Raw genomic sequence first — 17,087 nt, forward strand, 5'->3', positions numbered from 1 at the left:
TCTCTTTCTCTCTCTCTCCTGTCTTTTCTCTCTTTGCTTTATTTATTTATTTATTATTGTTTGACATTTTTCTGTTCTGTTTAAAGCATTAGTGCAGTTGATTTCATCCAGTTTTCACTGAAGTCTCATCACCAAACATGGTAAATATACATAAAGATGTTTTATATGTATATTTCTGTGCAGCCCAATTTGCTGTGACAGTAGATGGACAGCCATTTTAAATTGTAATACTCTACCAATGATGAAAAAAATAAAAAATTAAACACTAACCACAAATATGGTAAGTGTCAGAATTCACAGACCAATGCATGTACATTACAGACAAAAAGGGAGGGTGATTTATTTTTCTTTGATTAAAATAATTCTAGCTTACTGTGTTCTAACCTTGCACCAAAACTGAGTTGAAAGTATCTGATGTCAGTGGACTGGTTTTTCTGGCCGCTGTTCTGTACTGTCGGCTCCTCTGGGCGTGGCTCCCCTTGTCTCTCTGTCCTTGTCCCTCTCCACTCTGTTCTGTCCTTGTCTTTACTGCATCCCTACAGAGATACCAGAGAGTCAAAATTATCTTCAGCAATTGGTGTAAAAATGATTATTATTTAATTTTATAAATACAACTATCGTAATTTAGATGAGCATTTAGCAGAGATCTCAGAATTCAGTTTCATTCAATAGTTAGGCAGTGTTCCAGACATTTTCCCAGAACTGAAATTAATTTATGTTATGCCTAACAATGATAGAATTCACTTGAGGCATTTTCCTAGAATAGCGAAGATTTGTGCATAAGGGCAGGGCTTGGTATAAAAATGTATTAATAAATTACTTAAATCCTTAGTGTTCTAACCCCTCTAATGCTGAAAAATGCCAAATAACTCAATTCCTAATTTCAATACTAAAGAAATCATTCTTATAAATACTTGTTGCCATATAATGTATGGTGATTTTTACGGTCTCAAGAACTTTCTAAACCGTTTATGAACAGTGCTACTTGATTAATTTGCAATCTGTTGTGGTTTTTAAATACACCTATTCTAGACATTGTATTTAAGACACATTTTAGAAAATCTCATGAAATATATATTTCAGAATGAGAATCCAAGTCAAAAGTATAGTATGGGTATAAACAGATAAAATAAATAAATACCCAGCTTTATTCAAGAGTTTTATAAAACATTCCAGGGGGCCTGAGGTGTTTACAAAAGATTTCAAAGTTCAAAATAATTTAAGTGTTTTATGAAGGACACTAGATTTTAAATTCACTCAAATTTTATATGGTATTTCACATGCCACAAACTTAATTCAGGGTACACCAGAGAATATTTACAAAGGATACAGAGTTTACTAAGTTCAAATTCATGCAAATGTTTTAAGAAGGTATCCAGCAATTAAATTAACTGGAGTATTTCACAGAAAATTCCAAAGTTAAAAATCATTTGATTGTTTTACCAAGGATACTGGAGTCCAAACTTGTTCCAGCAATTTAAAAGGACACCAGAAAATTAAAATTCACTTCACCATTTCAGAAAGGACACCACTGAGCAACCTCTCATTTTCAATGCAGGCTTAATATATTGGCAGAAATAGTGAATTATTAAATATACAAGACAGACTGTTAAACCCAACAGAGTTAGTGTTGAGTTCAGTACTGTGTGTCTACAGAGGGTGCAGTCTTCAAATAAATTTGAAATAATTATATCTTTCATTTGAGGACAATTTTACATTCATTTCCATTTCTGAATATATCTTAAAATGCTCCTTGATTGGTTGTAATTTTTAAATATTACACTATGGCCAACCCTTTTTAGATACTTGCTCATTTCATAATTGTTTCTAAAATAAAGAGTATTATTAGGGATTCTTTTCCACCAACTTCTACTCACAGATAAGTTGGGATGTGATGCAATATGTAAAAAGAAAAAGAAATGCAATGATTTGCAAGTCATGTAAACACTATATTTACTGAATATAGAGAAAGACAATATTTGAAATGTTGAAATGGAATTTTCATGTTTTTTTTTGTTTATTTGTTTGTTTTATTAATATGTGCTCATTTTGAATTTGATGGTAGCAATATGTTCCAAAACAGATCAGGGATAGCAAGAGCTTCTCTGAGAGGCTCAGATTTTTGAAAGTAAAAAATGAAAGGGGTTTACCACTGTACAGGCTGTACACTGTAAAGAGTGTGACAATTCAGGAATAATGTATTTCATAGTTGTAGAAACTTATGGATTTTATCATCCATGGTGCATAATATTAAAAGAATCAAATAATCTGGAAAAATCTCTATATATAAGGGACTGGGCCCAAAACAAGTACTGGTTGGCTGTGATCTTCGGGACCTAACATGGCAAAGCAAGATATATTTCTCTAGTGGAAATAGATCAATAAAACCACTGTAAACTAAGTTCATGGCCATATCCATAAATGCAAGTTAAAACTCTATAAAACTAACAGTTACACAGCAAATTCACCAGTGTTAAACCAACACTATTAGTGTTAAATTAATGCAGAGTGTTGACAAGTTTACATTTTTACACTAATGGTGTTGATTTAACATTATTGAATTTGCTGTGTATCTATAAACATGATCTCCAAAAAAAGATTTCTCCACCTTCTCTGGACCCAATCTGAGACCCAGTGGATTGAGACAAAGTGGAAAACTGTCTTGTTGTCCAGCAAATCAAAATTTAAATTAATTTTGGAGCTTATGTATACCCCCTACAAGGTGTGTTCCTGCCTTGCGCCTAATGATTTTAAGTAGGCTCCGGACCCACCCTGAATTGGATAAATGCTGCATCGTCCAGGCTTCTGTGATGGTATGGGTATGCGTTAGTGCACATGTCTTGAGAGGCTTACACATTTGTGAATGCCTTGTTAATGCTGAATTATATGTGCAGTTTTTGGAGCAATGTGCTCGCATCTAGACAAAGTCTTTTTCTGGGAAGGCCTTATTTATTTCAGTTAAGCAAGGAAAATATACATTCTGCATGGATTACAAAAGCATGGCTCCTCAGAAAAACAATCTGGGTACTAATCTAGACCAGATCTATAAACCATTGAAAACAACTGGTGCATTATGAAACACAAAACTAAGTAACATTGAGCCCAAACTCTGGAGCAGTTAAAATTCTATAATAAGCAAGAACAGAAAAAACATTTTCAAAAGACTGCAGCAGTTGGTTTCCTCAAACTTGTACAGAGAGCTGTTAAAAGTAGAGTTGATGCAGCACAGTGCCCCTGTCTCAACTCATTTGGAAGGTGTTACATCAAATTTAAAATTTTCCAAAAAATAACAAAATAAAAGGAACACTAAAAACACATCTTAGAACTCAATTAATGAAATATTCCAGTTGAATATCTTTATTCATTACATATTGGAATGTGTTGAGAACAAAATAACAAAAATGATCAATGTAAAGCAAATCAAAATTATTATCCCATGGAGGTCTGGATTTGGAATCATACTCAAAATAAAAGTGGATAGGGTCTGAGGACCTCATCTCGGTACCTAATGGCAGTCCGGGTACCTCTGGCTAGCACATGGAGGGCTGTGCGGCCCTCCAAAGAAATGCCTCCTACACCATTACTGACCCACTGCCAAACCGATCATGCTGGGGGTGTTCATGAGGATGTTGCAGGCAGAAGAACATTCTTCATGGCGCCTCCAGACTCTGTCACGTCTGTCACGTTCTCAGTGTGAACCTGCTCTCATCCCTGAAGAGCACAGGGCACCAGTGGCGAATCTGCCAATCTTGGTGTGCTCTGACAAATGACAATCGCCCTGCACAGTGTTGGGCTGTAAGCACAAGCCCCACTTGTGGACATTGAGCCCTCATACCACCCTCAGTCTGTTTCTGACCGTTTGTGCAGAAACTTGGGTATTAGTGACCTGCTGGAGGATTTTTTTGCAGGGCTCTGGCACTACTACTTCTGTTTCTCCTTGCACAAAGGAGGAGGTAGCAGTCTTACTGCTTGGTTGTTGCCCTCGTACGGCCCCCTCCATGTCTCTTGGTGTACAGGCCTGTCTCCTGGTATCTCCTCCATGCTCTGGACACTGCTGACAGACACAGCTAACCTTCTTGGCACAGCTCGTATTGATCCTGGACGAGCTGCACTACCTGAGCAACGTCTGTGGGTTGCAGACACCGCCTCATGCTACCTCTAGGGGTGAGAACACTGACAAAATTCAAAAGTGACCAAAACATCAGCCAGAAAGGATGAGAACAGAGAAGTGGACTGTGGTCACCACCTGCAGAAACACTCCTTTATAGGGGTTGTTGTGCTAATTGCCTCTCATTTCTACCTGTTGTCTGTTCCATTTGCACAACAGCTGGTGAAATTGATTCACAATCAGTGTTGCTTCCTAACTGGACAGGTTGATTTCACAGAAGTGTGACTGACTTGGAGTTACATTGTGTTGTTTGAGTGTTCCCTTTATTTTTTAGTGTATATGTGTGCTTTGCATTTGATTACTGCTTCACACAACACATATGCACATTTAATTTCAAACTCAATCACTATTCAATTCTCTGACAGACACCAGAATGAAATACACTCCCATCCCCACACTGATAACAAAGAAATGATTCACATCACGTTGAAGTGACTAAAAAAAAAAACAATTCTGACACATGCAATTCTCTGGTTCCAATACCACATCATAGGATATTGTGTAAGGATGTGAAGGATTAAAATTGGTAGGAAAATGTAGGGGGAAATATTATAACTTGTGTTAACACTTTATTTGGATGGTCTACTGTAGATGGTTTGTAGATGTGTTCTTGATATATCTCCAGGTATTATTCAACTAAATAACTATTTAACTGAACTTGAAGATGAATGTGAAAGATGTTTTAAATCTCTCTCTAAACCTAACACAACCTTTATTGTTAAGCTCAATGCAAAACCAAAATTTACTCCTAAACCTACACATAGAGGATGTCTGTGAGTTGTTCAAGGAAATTAAATTCACTGCGGTATTTCACGTCAGATATCAAAACACACCAAGTCATGAAAAACTCACCTCAGACGGAGATGACAAATGCAAGAACACACAACCAGTACAGCATTCCCATGTGGATTTAGGACCTGTGAAATCAAACAAAGGTAAGTCTGGGTCAACCACTGTGTTCAACAAAATGGCAGGTAATGTAGCACAACACTGAACAGTATAACAATCAACACGGTGCACTGGAAATTTATTTATTGCACTTATACATAGACTATAACTGAAACCCTGTTTAAGTAACAGCTGATTTCATATTAAACCTTTGGATATTATTATTTGATTCTATATGCTGGAGGGCTCTCTGAAAGAAAAATCATATAGTGGTCATTCAAATATGATTTTAAATGTGAAATCTTCCCTGCTTGACTCGCAGCTGCCGTTCAGTGGCAGCAAACTTAGCATACATTTATCTTTTGAAAAATATCTGACGAAAGACCCATTGTCTTTTGATCGAAATGACAGGCTGAGCCTGAGAAACTACATTTTGAGGGGATGAATACTTAAAATATACCTACAGCTAATCTGTACGTAGTTCGCATAGTCTAATGAAAAAGGGGCTAAGATATTCACTATAGACCATAAAATGAAGTTTATAACTGGTCTTTAAATCAAGATATCTAAATACCTGCTGCATCACTGTAAATATTAATAATAAATGTATTTGGGGGTTATTAAATATGCGGTAGGAAAAAAGCCTAAACATCACAAAAAGGCAGCAAACAACCCAACGGAAAGCAGTTCAAACTGGACCGGTGTTAGGAAAAGCTCAAGTGATTGTAGACATGCCCTATGATCTAACTTTATCATTTCTTCTTCGTGTGAGTTCAAAAGAACGAGTAATTTATGCCAACATTGTCTGACAGAAAACACAAAAATGGTCACAAGAAATTTTTTTCTCCTCCAAAGTGACCAAATACATTAAACTATTTTAGTTGCTTAGCCAAAAATGTTCAGACAGCTTGTTTGCCTGCCTGTTTAACTTCAGTTTGGACGTTGTACCCATTTGAGCTTTAGTGTGAACCCTGACGACTGTTAAAAACCGTTACATTTCAAAATCCCGACTTTCGGGTGTTTGAAAAGGATCATACCGCGTTCTTTTATCTGACAACGACCTTGTCGCCATCTCTGTATCAATCCGCTGAAGAGCTGTTGCTAAATAACATATATAGGTTTTTTAGTGGAACTATATTTTTGGAAGCAGGTGACTGCGTTGGTGCAGGAAGGGACAGCCAGTGGCTGCTGTCAACTGCTAATACGATGGAGCTGCCAATTCCATCCTCCAGTTATGAGTCAAAACAGATGATGGAGCGCCGCCTGGTGGCTGACAAATGCACATGCGCATATCACTATTAATTAATATCAATAGAAACACAAATTTTGGTGAATATATTCCATGTGTGCACCATATAGTTGAAATCTGAAAGTGTGCATATGGTAATGGTAATAGCTGTATAACATGCTTTAATAACCCAGAGAAGGAGTCTCCACTTAGTCGGGACAGAGTGATTTGTGTGTGTGTCTGTGAGTGTGGCTATTGCTGTGGGCAGGAATGATTTCCTGTAGTGGTCCTTATTGCAACAGAGATGAAGAAGGGACAGCCTTGGCCTAATGGTTAGAGGATTTGGCCTGGTAACAGAATGTTGCCCGTTCGATCCCTAGGACCGGCAGGAACATCCATGGCTGAAGTTCCTTTGAGCAAGTTCACAGCCTAGTGCACATATGTATGTGTGTGTGTGTTCACTGTCACAGAAGGGTTAAATGTATGTTTAATGTTGTACAATGGCAAATAATTGCCAATTATTATTATCATTAAGGCACGTCTGACTAAACACACTCCATTACCTGTTCAGTAGGTTGAGTTTGAGGTGGTGTTGTCCATTATTTTGATCAGTTTGTCCAACATCCTTCTCTCCACAACAATCTCTAGGAGCTCCAGAGTAGTTTCAAGCTCCAATATCACTTTCCCAGCATTTGGGTGCAAAGAAAACAGGACTTCCCACAAAAAATTAATAAAAGATATGAAACTTCTTGCTGCACGCACTGAAGGGTCTAAGATTTCACAAGAATTATGTAGAGTCTGCCCTGCCCCTTTCTGTAGACAGCCTCTGTGTTACATGCCTGTGTGTCCAGTCTGATTTGTTGTCCAGGTGAACATTCATGTATCAGCAGCTCTCCACCACTTCCGCCTTTCCTCCCACACTCTTAGAAAAAAGGTAGGGTGCAGGTGCATTATTGTCACTAAAGGTACACATAGTGTAAATATAAAGTAAAAGGTTCAACAGCAATGTTAAAGTTCAGTTTTGTTCCTTAAATGTACATTATATTCTCTACAGAACTGTGTAAAATGAAAGAACCTAATATAAGTCCTGGAGCTGAAATGGGCCATATAAAATCATCACCATTTTAAAATCTACAGTTATATTCCCATTTTAAAGGGGCTATGTATGAAATGTATATGATAGACTACTGGTAGTTATAGAAACTGTCAGTGGATAATGGATCCTATTAAGCCTCCACTGCTACCTGGCTTGCTAGTTACATTTACACCAAAACTGGAATAGTAAAATGTACTGACAACTATTGGTGAAAAGAAGTGTTGGTTGCCCTCACTAACTGTCGCCTACCACTGGCCAATTGGCAACTGCCACTGACTGGTACTTTCCTGCTGCCAGTTGCCAGTAACTTACAGGCTGAGTGTAGCAAGAAACAAATGAACACATACATTTATATAACAAATAATAATAATAAATACAGTCCGCATGATTACTGCTCAGTAACTATTGTGAATGATTCAGCAATGCATTATTCATTAGCATCTTATTCTGTAACAAGAGTAATTGTTTTTAGACTGATGCGTATGCTCCATGGAAATAGTTATGAGCTTTTGAACTATGGAGTTAAACAAATATGACATAGGTAAACAAATATGATAAGAATAGATTGGCAGTTATTCTCACTATATACCCTTCTGTATTTTCCCCTTAAGACTATGTAAATAACAAAACTGAAAATATCCGTACACTCCAGTCGCCCGTAAGCAGTAATACATGTTAGACAGAAGGTGGTGGTAAACAGTAATTTTGTACAGGACTGAGATTGGGTCAGGTGAATAAAAAGTGTATTTGGTTCATTTATCATTCACAGGCGCAAACCTTTTGTCATTGTCCGTACACATTAATATACATTTCTGTATTTTTTTAGTGTGTCGCGTATTTGTTCTTTCATTTCCGTTTCCTTATTTTGAATTGTATGTATATACATCGAACAAACAAACAAACAAACGAATAAATACACGTTTGCCCCGTACCTGGTCTTTTGATTTGTTGATTTGCTATGAGAAAATAAGTGAAATCCTTTGTGACACATATCTACCATGTTTACACCATGTTAATTACTAATAAGCTTTCATTAACTGTCAGATTATAATTGTGTTAAAGACAAAAATAATATACATTTAAGCCCCGCCCAAACACACACACACACACACACACACACAATTGCTTATAATCTTCAGCTAGTGGATGAGGATATATCGCTAAGTCATACGTCAATTTAGGTCCAGTGTTTGTTTCCCTGCTTTAGTCAGTTTTTCCAGATATTGTCCTTCTTCAGTCTGCACTGTTCTGCTGCTGGCTTTGACAGAGGTGTGTAGTTCGCTGGTGGGTATCTCTTTGTATTTCCTTCTAATAAATGATATGAGAAAGCCATGGATATTTTGCAGACTGTCCAATAGTTTGAATAAGATAAATATTTATGATTATATGACATAATTACTGATATTTGTTAATGTAGTAGATTTGAAAGACAATTTAACAAATGACCTATAACAGCAAAATAGTATAATATAAACATCGATTATACATGAATAATAAGTTTAGTACATCTTATAAGTTTTGATTTCTGCAGTAAAGTAGTTCACGCACCTCTTCAAATGTGTACACACAGATTTTATATATTCTCTGTAGTAAAGCATCATCCAGCATACCTGACCTCACTATGCCATCTATGAAATTCCCACAAAATATTCCAACATTAAGTGTAACGAGCATGTAGCTTCTAGTAACTTAGTGTAGCTCCTCAGAAGAATTGAGGGTCGGGCAGACTCTTTGTTATTACTTATATTAGGTGTCCACAAACTTTTGCCCATTTAGATGACTACCTGTCCATCCACCCCACCCCCACCCCCTCTCTCTCTCCCACTCTCTCTCACTCACTCTCTCCGTCTATTTCCTGCTGAGAGATGGCCGTAGCGGGTCGAGGAATAGACAGCCGGACTGTGTGAACTGTGAGCGGGGTGAAAAGCAGGTAAAACCCGGCCTTTACCGAAGGTCCATCTGCTTCGGATACACAAAATTGTTCATGGTAAAACCTACATAATTCTCTCATTTACAGCTCCACTCTCCGGCTTGTAAACAATGCCACAACGAGCTTGGAAGTTGTCTTCCTATTGATATTTTCCTTTCCACCTTAAATGGAATTGTACAGCATGTAACTTGAATTCTGACAGACATTAAACAAGAGTTGACTTTTTATCCGCCAGGGTCTTATTTAGCCGTTCCACCTTAAACGTCTTAGCTGTTCACTTCTGACAGTTTGCTCCTTATTCGAAAATTTCGTTCCACCTTAAATGTAGCAGTTAACTTGCATTAGAAAACAAAAGAGTGGATTCGCCAGCTTTTTATAGTAGTTTCTATTCAACCTTAAATAATGAAGCTTTTACATATAAGAAGTATCCATAACCGCTGTGAAATTTATGGTAAAATTGGAGAAAACCAGTAGTATGCTTGTGAATCGAACGAATGAGAACTTATGCTTCGTAAAGCCACTCTGCTTTCCTGGCTTTGAATATGTGTATGTCGCTAAAACATAGACGCGGTTTACACATTAATTGTTTGTTTACATGTTTGTCTTTTTGTTTGTTTTGCAACACCACGACGAAATACTTTTATTTTCACTCAAAACTTTCTATTCTCAGGCGTTAGCTTAGCGCAATCGTTGCTAAAAGGCGGGACATAAACACTCAATATGAATACGTATTGGTTGGAGCTTCTGAAGGTGTGTGTTGATTGGTCTAGCCAACTGTTAATCACGACATTATTTATTTATTATATATATATTTATCGTATTATGTTTTGCTGTAGTGTATATATATATATATATATATATATATATATATATATATATATATAGTTATATAAATTATTCATGTTTTATTTTATTCAGTTTTTTTCTTACTTAAAATAAACTGCAGAGCTGGGATACATGTGATTTGAAAATATTAAAATTTTGAAAAAGATGGATTTTTATTGCATATTTCATACAAAGGGCAATACAGAGTAAACACTGATAAAATAGAAGAAAAAACTATAAAAATAATTACAATAAACTAAAATACTAAAAGTCACTAAATTAAGATAATGTAAATAAAAAATATATCTTTATGAAAGGTCTAAAAAGTAGTTTATAAATTGATATTTAGTACATATCGTTGTTGTCCAATTAAAAACATGTATCTCCCAAAATAGTAACTTTACAGAAGAGGGGGAAAAACCTTCTTAACTTCCAGTGGAAGTGAATGTTAAAAAATTTTATTCCAAGTAACTTTGGAGCATTTCTATTGGTTCATTCATCATGAAATGTTCACACAATGTGAAGGACAGCTGCTGTGTTCAGCTGATAGAGTAAACTAAACACAGACAAATATTAAGATGCATATTTTTAATTGGAGAGTGACAATACACTCCTAAAAACATCCATGGGAAGAAACTGGCGCACCCGGAGGAAACACACACACACGGGGAGAAAACACCAATCTCTTCACATGGAGCGGGACTTGTGGAGAGGTTGTCCTGCTCCATGTGACTGTTTATGAGGAGATTGGTGTGTTCTCCTCGTAGGTTTCCTCAGCGTGCTCTGGTTTCCTTGCACTGTCCAAAAGCATGCGTTGGTAGGTGGATTGCCGACTCAAAACTGTCCATAGCTGTGAGCATGTGTTACCCTGTGAAGGATTGGCACCCCCTTTAAGGTATGTTCCTGCCATGTGCCCAGAGATTCCAGGTAGGCTCTGGAACATTAACTGGATAAGCGGTTACAGAATGAATGAAACTATATATATATATGAATAGTTGTCCTGTGTTTACAGTAAGATATTTATCATTTATATCTGGTGAGGAAGTGCTTTTACGTGGAGGGGGAGGGGGTATTTTTTGCCCACTCACTTGGCTACTTGTACAAAACAATAACAGTGAAGTATACTTCTGTATACTTATGTGGTCAAAAGAACAGTAATCTACACACCCTCAGGTTAAATACAGGTTTGAGTGAATCAGGTCTGACACATGCTGCTGTTTTGGTGTGTGTGTGTGTGTTTGAGAGGACCACATCATGTCGCAATAACAGAGCAACATGATATATTGTACAAATGATGTCATTTTCTCAGTTCCACATTATTTTTCATCAGAAATTCATCTTTGTGGTCCTGGTCACTAAGGTTAAGATTAAAGTTAGATTAAGTATTACTTGACTGCTATAAAACAGAAAGTCCAAGTAAGTAAGTTTGTGTGTTTAGATTAAAGTTATGTTTAGATTCTAGTTGCGTATTAGGTTTTTGATTAGTACAGGAAGAGTTGTTTGTATTTTCCTTACAGAATCTTATGGATATACTCACGAGAGAGAGAATGAGATAGTGAGTGTGAATGAGAGAATGAGACCGGCATATAGATTTGCTTAGAGATTTTCTGCACAAACATGACGGACTGGTTGAATGGATGGTTGGTGTCAGCAGGGCAATGGAATGAGGAAAGAGGGAGGCATGGGGGGAAGGATTTTGTGTGTGTCTGTGTGTGTGTGTCTGTGTGTGTAGCTTTGTGCCATAGCAACAGGACAGGAAGGGCAGCTGGCACATTAATGGTCTTTTAGTGGGGCACTGGTGTAGAGTGCCATTAGCCGTACCTGACATCCACGCATACACACACACACGTACAAACACATGGACATCCAGGTGTTAATGCATGTGTGTCCTCTCAAAAAACAGTTGACTTGAAAACTGAGAATATTCCAAAAATAGCTAAAGACATTATATTTTTTATTTTCTTCAGTGTGTTTGTGATTTTATGTAAAATGGGTGATTCAAAAGTGTAAAGTTTTAGCAAATTAGTTGTTTAATTTAACACAGAAAAGTTTCAAGGCTATAGCAGAAATGAACATAAATATTACCAGTAATCACTAAATATGCATGTTGTCATTACATTTGTAAAACAAAATAAATAAATAAAATAAACAATAAGAACATAGAAAGAGTTAGTTTTTAACTTTCTGTTTTGATATGTAAAGGTAAGTCCACATGTGCTGGAGTTAAAACGTACTGGCAGGAGAAGAAAGATCTAACCATACACACACACACACACACACACACACGCACACACCACACGGTTAAGAATGGAATGTGCCGTTTAGGCCAGGTTAGTGTTGACTGTGTATCTGACACACACACACACACACACACACATTACAACGTTGTGGTTTGTTTTCTAATAGTATCCCAGTCAGCACTAAAGTGGACATATGGTGTCAGTAATCCCACCTTAAGTCTCGCTCTCTTTGTCTGTTTCTCTGTCCCTCTTTCTTGTATCTCTCTCTCTCACTTTCTCCTTCTCCCTCCTCTTTCATTTTCTCTCTATTTTTATTCCTTTTCCTGGCTGCCCTTGAAATCAGTCTAAAATAGAAGTTCAGTTGATATCACAGAGAGAAAGAATGGGAACATTTGAGGGAGACACAGATAGAGATGAACGTTTATCTGTGTGATCCTGTTAACCAGTGGAGTATCAGTGGAGTCCGTATTGTTATGGTTATTACTGTCATTACCCTCTATAACCCCCAACTACCCCCTCCTAACATCCTTCTCTGATTACCCTCATTCACCACACACACGCACACACACACACACACACACACACACACACACACACTCGGTGAAAGTGCTCATTACACTACTATAATGATAGCTCTGTGTATGAGAGAGAGTGTGTGTGTGTGTGGAGTGAGAGAAAGGGGGTTCTTGAGTCCAGAATGTAGTAAAAAGAGAGAAGGGCAGTGAGAGATTGTAGAAGTAATTTTATCATTTGATGCTCAGGTTCGGTCTGATATGATTTTTGATGTTGACTAATCCAAGCGATCTATTTCTATTATTGCTACAGTATAACATCTCAATATTTTTAATGTTTAGTGTTTAAATTATGGTCACACTTTTTAGCTAGCTGCACACACACACACACACACACATTTAATTGCATGTGTGGAAAGCAGGAAACTAGTGTCCCATTGTGTCATTGTTGAGCAGGTACACACAGAATAATTACTGACCATGAGCTTGGCATTTGGACTAAAAATCTTAATTTGTACAGATGTTCTCAACAGAATAAATATCCACTGACCACAAATAACTTGTTAACCACACTGTGAATAAGAAAATTCTCTCTATTATCTCTAGCCTAGCAAATGTTTTTCAGTTAGTGCCGTGTTCATGATAACACTGCGTTAATCCCTGTTCTCTGACTCAACTCAACTCAAATTCACTCATTATCTTTGTGTGGAATTTCTACTTTTCTCTGCATGGACATTTTTCTCATATTTTCCTCGGTCCAGTTGTTAACTCTGTGTCCTGACCTTGTTTCTCTCTGCTCCTTATTCACTTTCTTTTCTAACCATGGACTTAAAGACCCTTATTCTCTGGACTAAGCAGTATTATGTGTTTATCTATATTGGCTCTTTGTTGGTTTCATATAATTCTTTAATTGTTTAGTGTAATTTTCTCAGGAAAAAGGGCGGGTAAACTTAAACTAGTTTTTGCTGCAGAACAAACATTTTTTTACGGTTGTGTTAAAGAAAGTTAAATGCTTTTACTTACACTCCCTAGCCACTTTATTAGAGAGACCCTCCATATAGCTCCATTGTATTATTGTATAATTGCAGGCTGTAGTGCTGTTTGTTGCTATAGTTTACTAGCCCCTTTAACCAGTTTCTCACTGTACATATACATCACAGAATCACTGTAGTTCAGATAGTACTAGGGTGATGGACCATTCTGAGAACCGCAGTGACTCTTGACATGGCAATTTTTTTTTTTGCACACATCAAGGTCTGTACTGCGTTGAAGCTAGTAAAATGGAATAGTAATTTTGTGGTGTGCATGATGTGTTTGTTGCATTGTTATAAGCATATTCTTTTTGTAAACTCCTTGTTTTTTCTGCAGGTCATGAGTGCCTTGAAGAGAACGCCTGTGGAGAACAGCCTCACCTGCATCTCAGCTGTCTACCAAACGCCAGCAGGGCAGTATGAGTGAGTATCTTCTCTCTCTCACATGCATAGACACACACACAGGCGTTAAGCGGCTAAAGCTAACTGTCTGGTTTGGCCTCCTGCTGGCCTGGCCATATGGCTCAAAAGAAAGTGGTCTGTAATCTTAAACGGCTAGCACTGGTAATGTGCAGTCATGTTTGGGTTTGGAAAGTGTGTGTGTGTGTATCTGTGTTTAACGTTGCTAGTTTAGCTCTCTCTTAAGGCCGATGTATGCTTCTTTTTTGACTTAATGCAGAGCCTACACCATAGCATTTGCAAATGCCCTTTATAAAGCGTTTATAGTTGTACACGGGTGTTTCTGTATCGCTCTGTATTACACAGCCAATACACTAGGGCTTAATTACAAATATCTTTCTTCACACTATGTAGTATAAAATGCAGTGGTGTAATAGTATGAGTTTTATTATGTGCTAAGTGCTCTATTTAGAGAATAGGGCGCTAATTGGAACAGAGTGTAGTTTCATGCCGGTAGTTCCAGTACGAAAACCAATACAGCACTTTATTCCACATGCTCCTGCTCATCCTAGCGAGCTATTATTGTGAGGTCTCAGTATATTTCTCTATATTTACCTTTTTATTCTTTCCATGATGTCCAAACTAATGTTGGAGGAAATCTCTCACCATGATGTTTGCTGCAGTCTGCTGTCTCTGACACTACAAAGTCTCATTTTACAGTAAGAGAGACTATTATAGGACTATGGCAGAGATTAGCTACAAACAATTTTGATAGTTGATATATTAAGTATCAATATATGAATTATTTTCGGCACTGAATGTATAGTCCTTTTTGGTATTTGTAGTAATAGCCTACTAAGCTTGCTTCTTTGTCATCCAACAAAGCCCTGTATGTTCATTTCTGATGTTCATGTTGTCTGTTCTATTGTGTTAGAATAAAGAAATGGTGTATAATGCCATGGAATACATTCTCGCTCCAATAAAATAACATTGCTTAATTAATTAAGTTAAAAGTTAAGAATGTATTTCCCCCTTTCCCAGTACAGGATGAGATTTTATATCTAAATGTGTAGTTTATGTAGGTGATTTATGTGATTTGACCCATTGAGTAACATTCACCTCACAATCCTTAAATGTTGCTTGTCTTCCTGGGTCATTGCTCATGTGTATGAGGTGTTTACCCCAGCAGTTGAATCTTAGGTAGTATTTTGGGTGTGGCAGTATGTCGATTGGATATATAGTGAGTCACTGTGAAACACGCTTGTGATTTCCTGTGTACCTCATTCAGTCAGTTTAGACTTCTCTTAATCAGACACATAATAACAGAACTCGCTTAAGGTTATTGCAGAAGTGAATGCTCTTTTTTTCATGATGTAATCCTGACTCTATTCATGCTTAATAACCATCCGTGGACCAGACACACATTTTCCAATTCCAGAAGCTGAATTTTTTGCACTTATGTGAATCAGCGGCCACTCAGGATATGTCACTCAGTAATTTTAATATCCGGGGTGTGTGTGTGTGTGTGTGTGTGTTTTTATATATATATATATATATATATATATAATATTATATTATATTATATATATATATATAAGTCCTTTATTAGTCCCACAGCCCACAGTGGGTAAATTCAAAGTGTTACAGCAGCAACGTGACTCAGTAATAAAAGCTCTGAAGGATATTTACAACAAATGAACATGACTATTGTACATGGCAGTATTGCATGAGATATTGCAAATTGGTAGATAGATTGAAATATTGCATGTTACATTGTAGAATATCCCCATATTGCACATTATGTATATCATCCAAATAAATGTACGTTCTGTATTCTTAGTTTAATAAAGTGTCAGTGTAGATGTGAGTGCTTTACTAGGAGTAGTGATGGTTGTAGAGTAAAGTGGTTTACTGGGAGCAGTGCTGGCTGTAAATTCTAGTTTTAACAACAGCAGGAACGATAACAATAATTTGACAATTTCACACACAATATCACACTTACTGGAGTAATATTATTTGGTTTTATTCTAATGTTGGGTGTTATAGTCTTGTTTGTTTTTGTAGCAAACAAATACTTACTGCTTAGAATAAAAGCTTTTTAAATCTCATAATCTCTGTTGCCTAAAAGTATTTGCACAATAGTGTGTGTGTGTGTGTGTGTGTGTGTGTGTGTGTGTGTCTCAAAAAACTAAAATATTAAACATAAAAACAAAGAAAAAAATAATTAACCTGATGATAATTGAAAACTGTAGAGAACCTGTTATGTCTCGTTCCAATTCTATTGTACAGTGAGCCTATTGGACTGTACTGTTCAAGGAAGTGGGTCAGTTCCTTGTGAAGAAAAATTTGTTCCTCATTCACCTTGGTGTGTGTGTGTGTTCCTATGCGCAGCCTGTTCAGAAACTGTGTGAGGCCGTCGGATTGGTTGACTAGAGCCCAGCTGAAAGATTTAAAAGATTATACAATTTATTTGTAGCCCAGCCTCTCTCTCTCTGTCACACACACACACACACACACACAAACATGCACATCCACAGAGAATAAAAAAAAAAAAAAAAAACATCCAAAAGCTATTTTTAAATAAGTCTTTTTAACTTCTCTGAACATCCTCAATGCTCACAGCTCTAAGATGATTTTCTTTGGGTGGGTGCTATAGTAAATGAAGGTATTCAAATATTAATTATGCTTTTAAACAGTGTCATATTGTTGAGATTGTGTTAGAGCGTTACATATAATTGCTATATGTGACAATATATAGGTAAACATGGTA

The 17,087-nt window shown here is 36.9% G+C and overlaps 1 protein-coding gene across 2 annotated transcripts in view; it reads left to right on the forward strand.

Annotated features, from left to right (window-relative positions):
- The first annotated feature begins 9,195 nt into the window (after positions 1-9,195).
- usp6nl (USP6 N-terminal like) overlaps positions 9,196-17,087 on the forward strand; it is a 69,204-nt gene continuing 61,312 nt past the window's right edge. The window contains exons 1-2 of one of the 2 annotated variants that reach the window (XM_066668191.1): positions 9,196-9,310; positions 14,256-14,341. In XM_066668191.1, coding sequence (XP_066524288.1) covers positions 14,259-14,341 — 83 coding nt within the window. In that variant the 5' untranslated portion in view covers positions 9,196-9,310; positions 14,256-14,258. Of the gene's footprint in view, positions 9,311-14,255; positions 14,342-17,087 lie in introns of those variants that run through there. The other variant, XM_066668190.1, reaches the window with a different exon arrangement.

This window comes from Hoplias malabaricus, chromosome 4, assembly GCF_029633855.1.
Source record: "Hoplias malabaricus isolate fHopMal1 chromosome 4, fHopMal1.hap1, whole genome shotgun sequence".
Taxonomy (NCBI): Eukaryota; Metazoa; Chordata; class Actinopteri; order Characiformes; family Erythrinidae; genus Hoplias; species Hoplias malabaricus.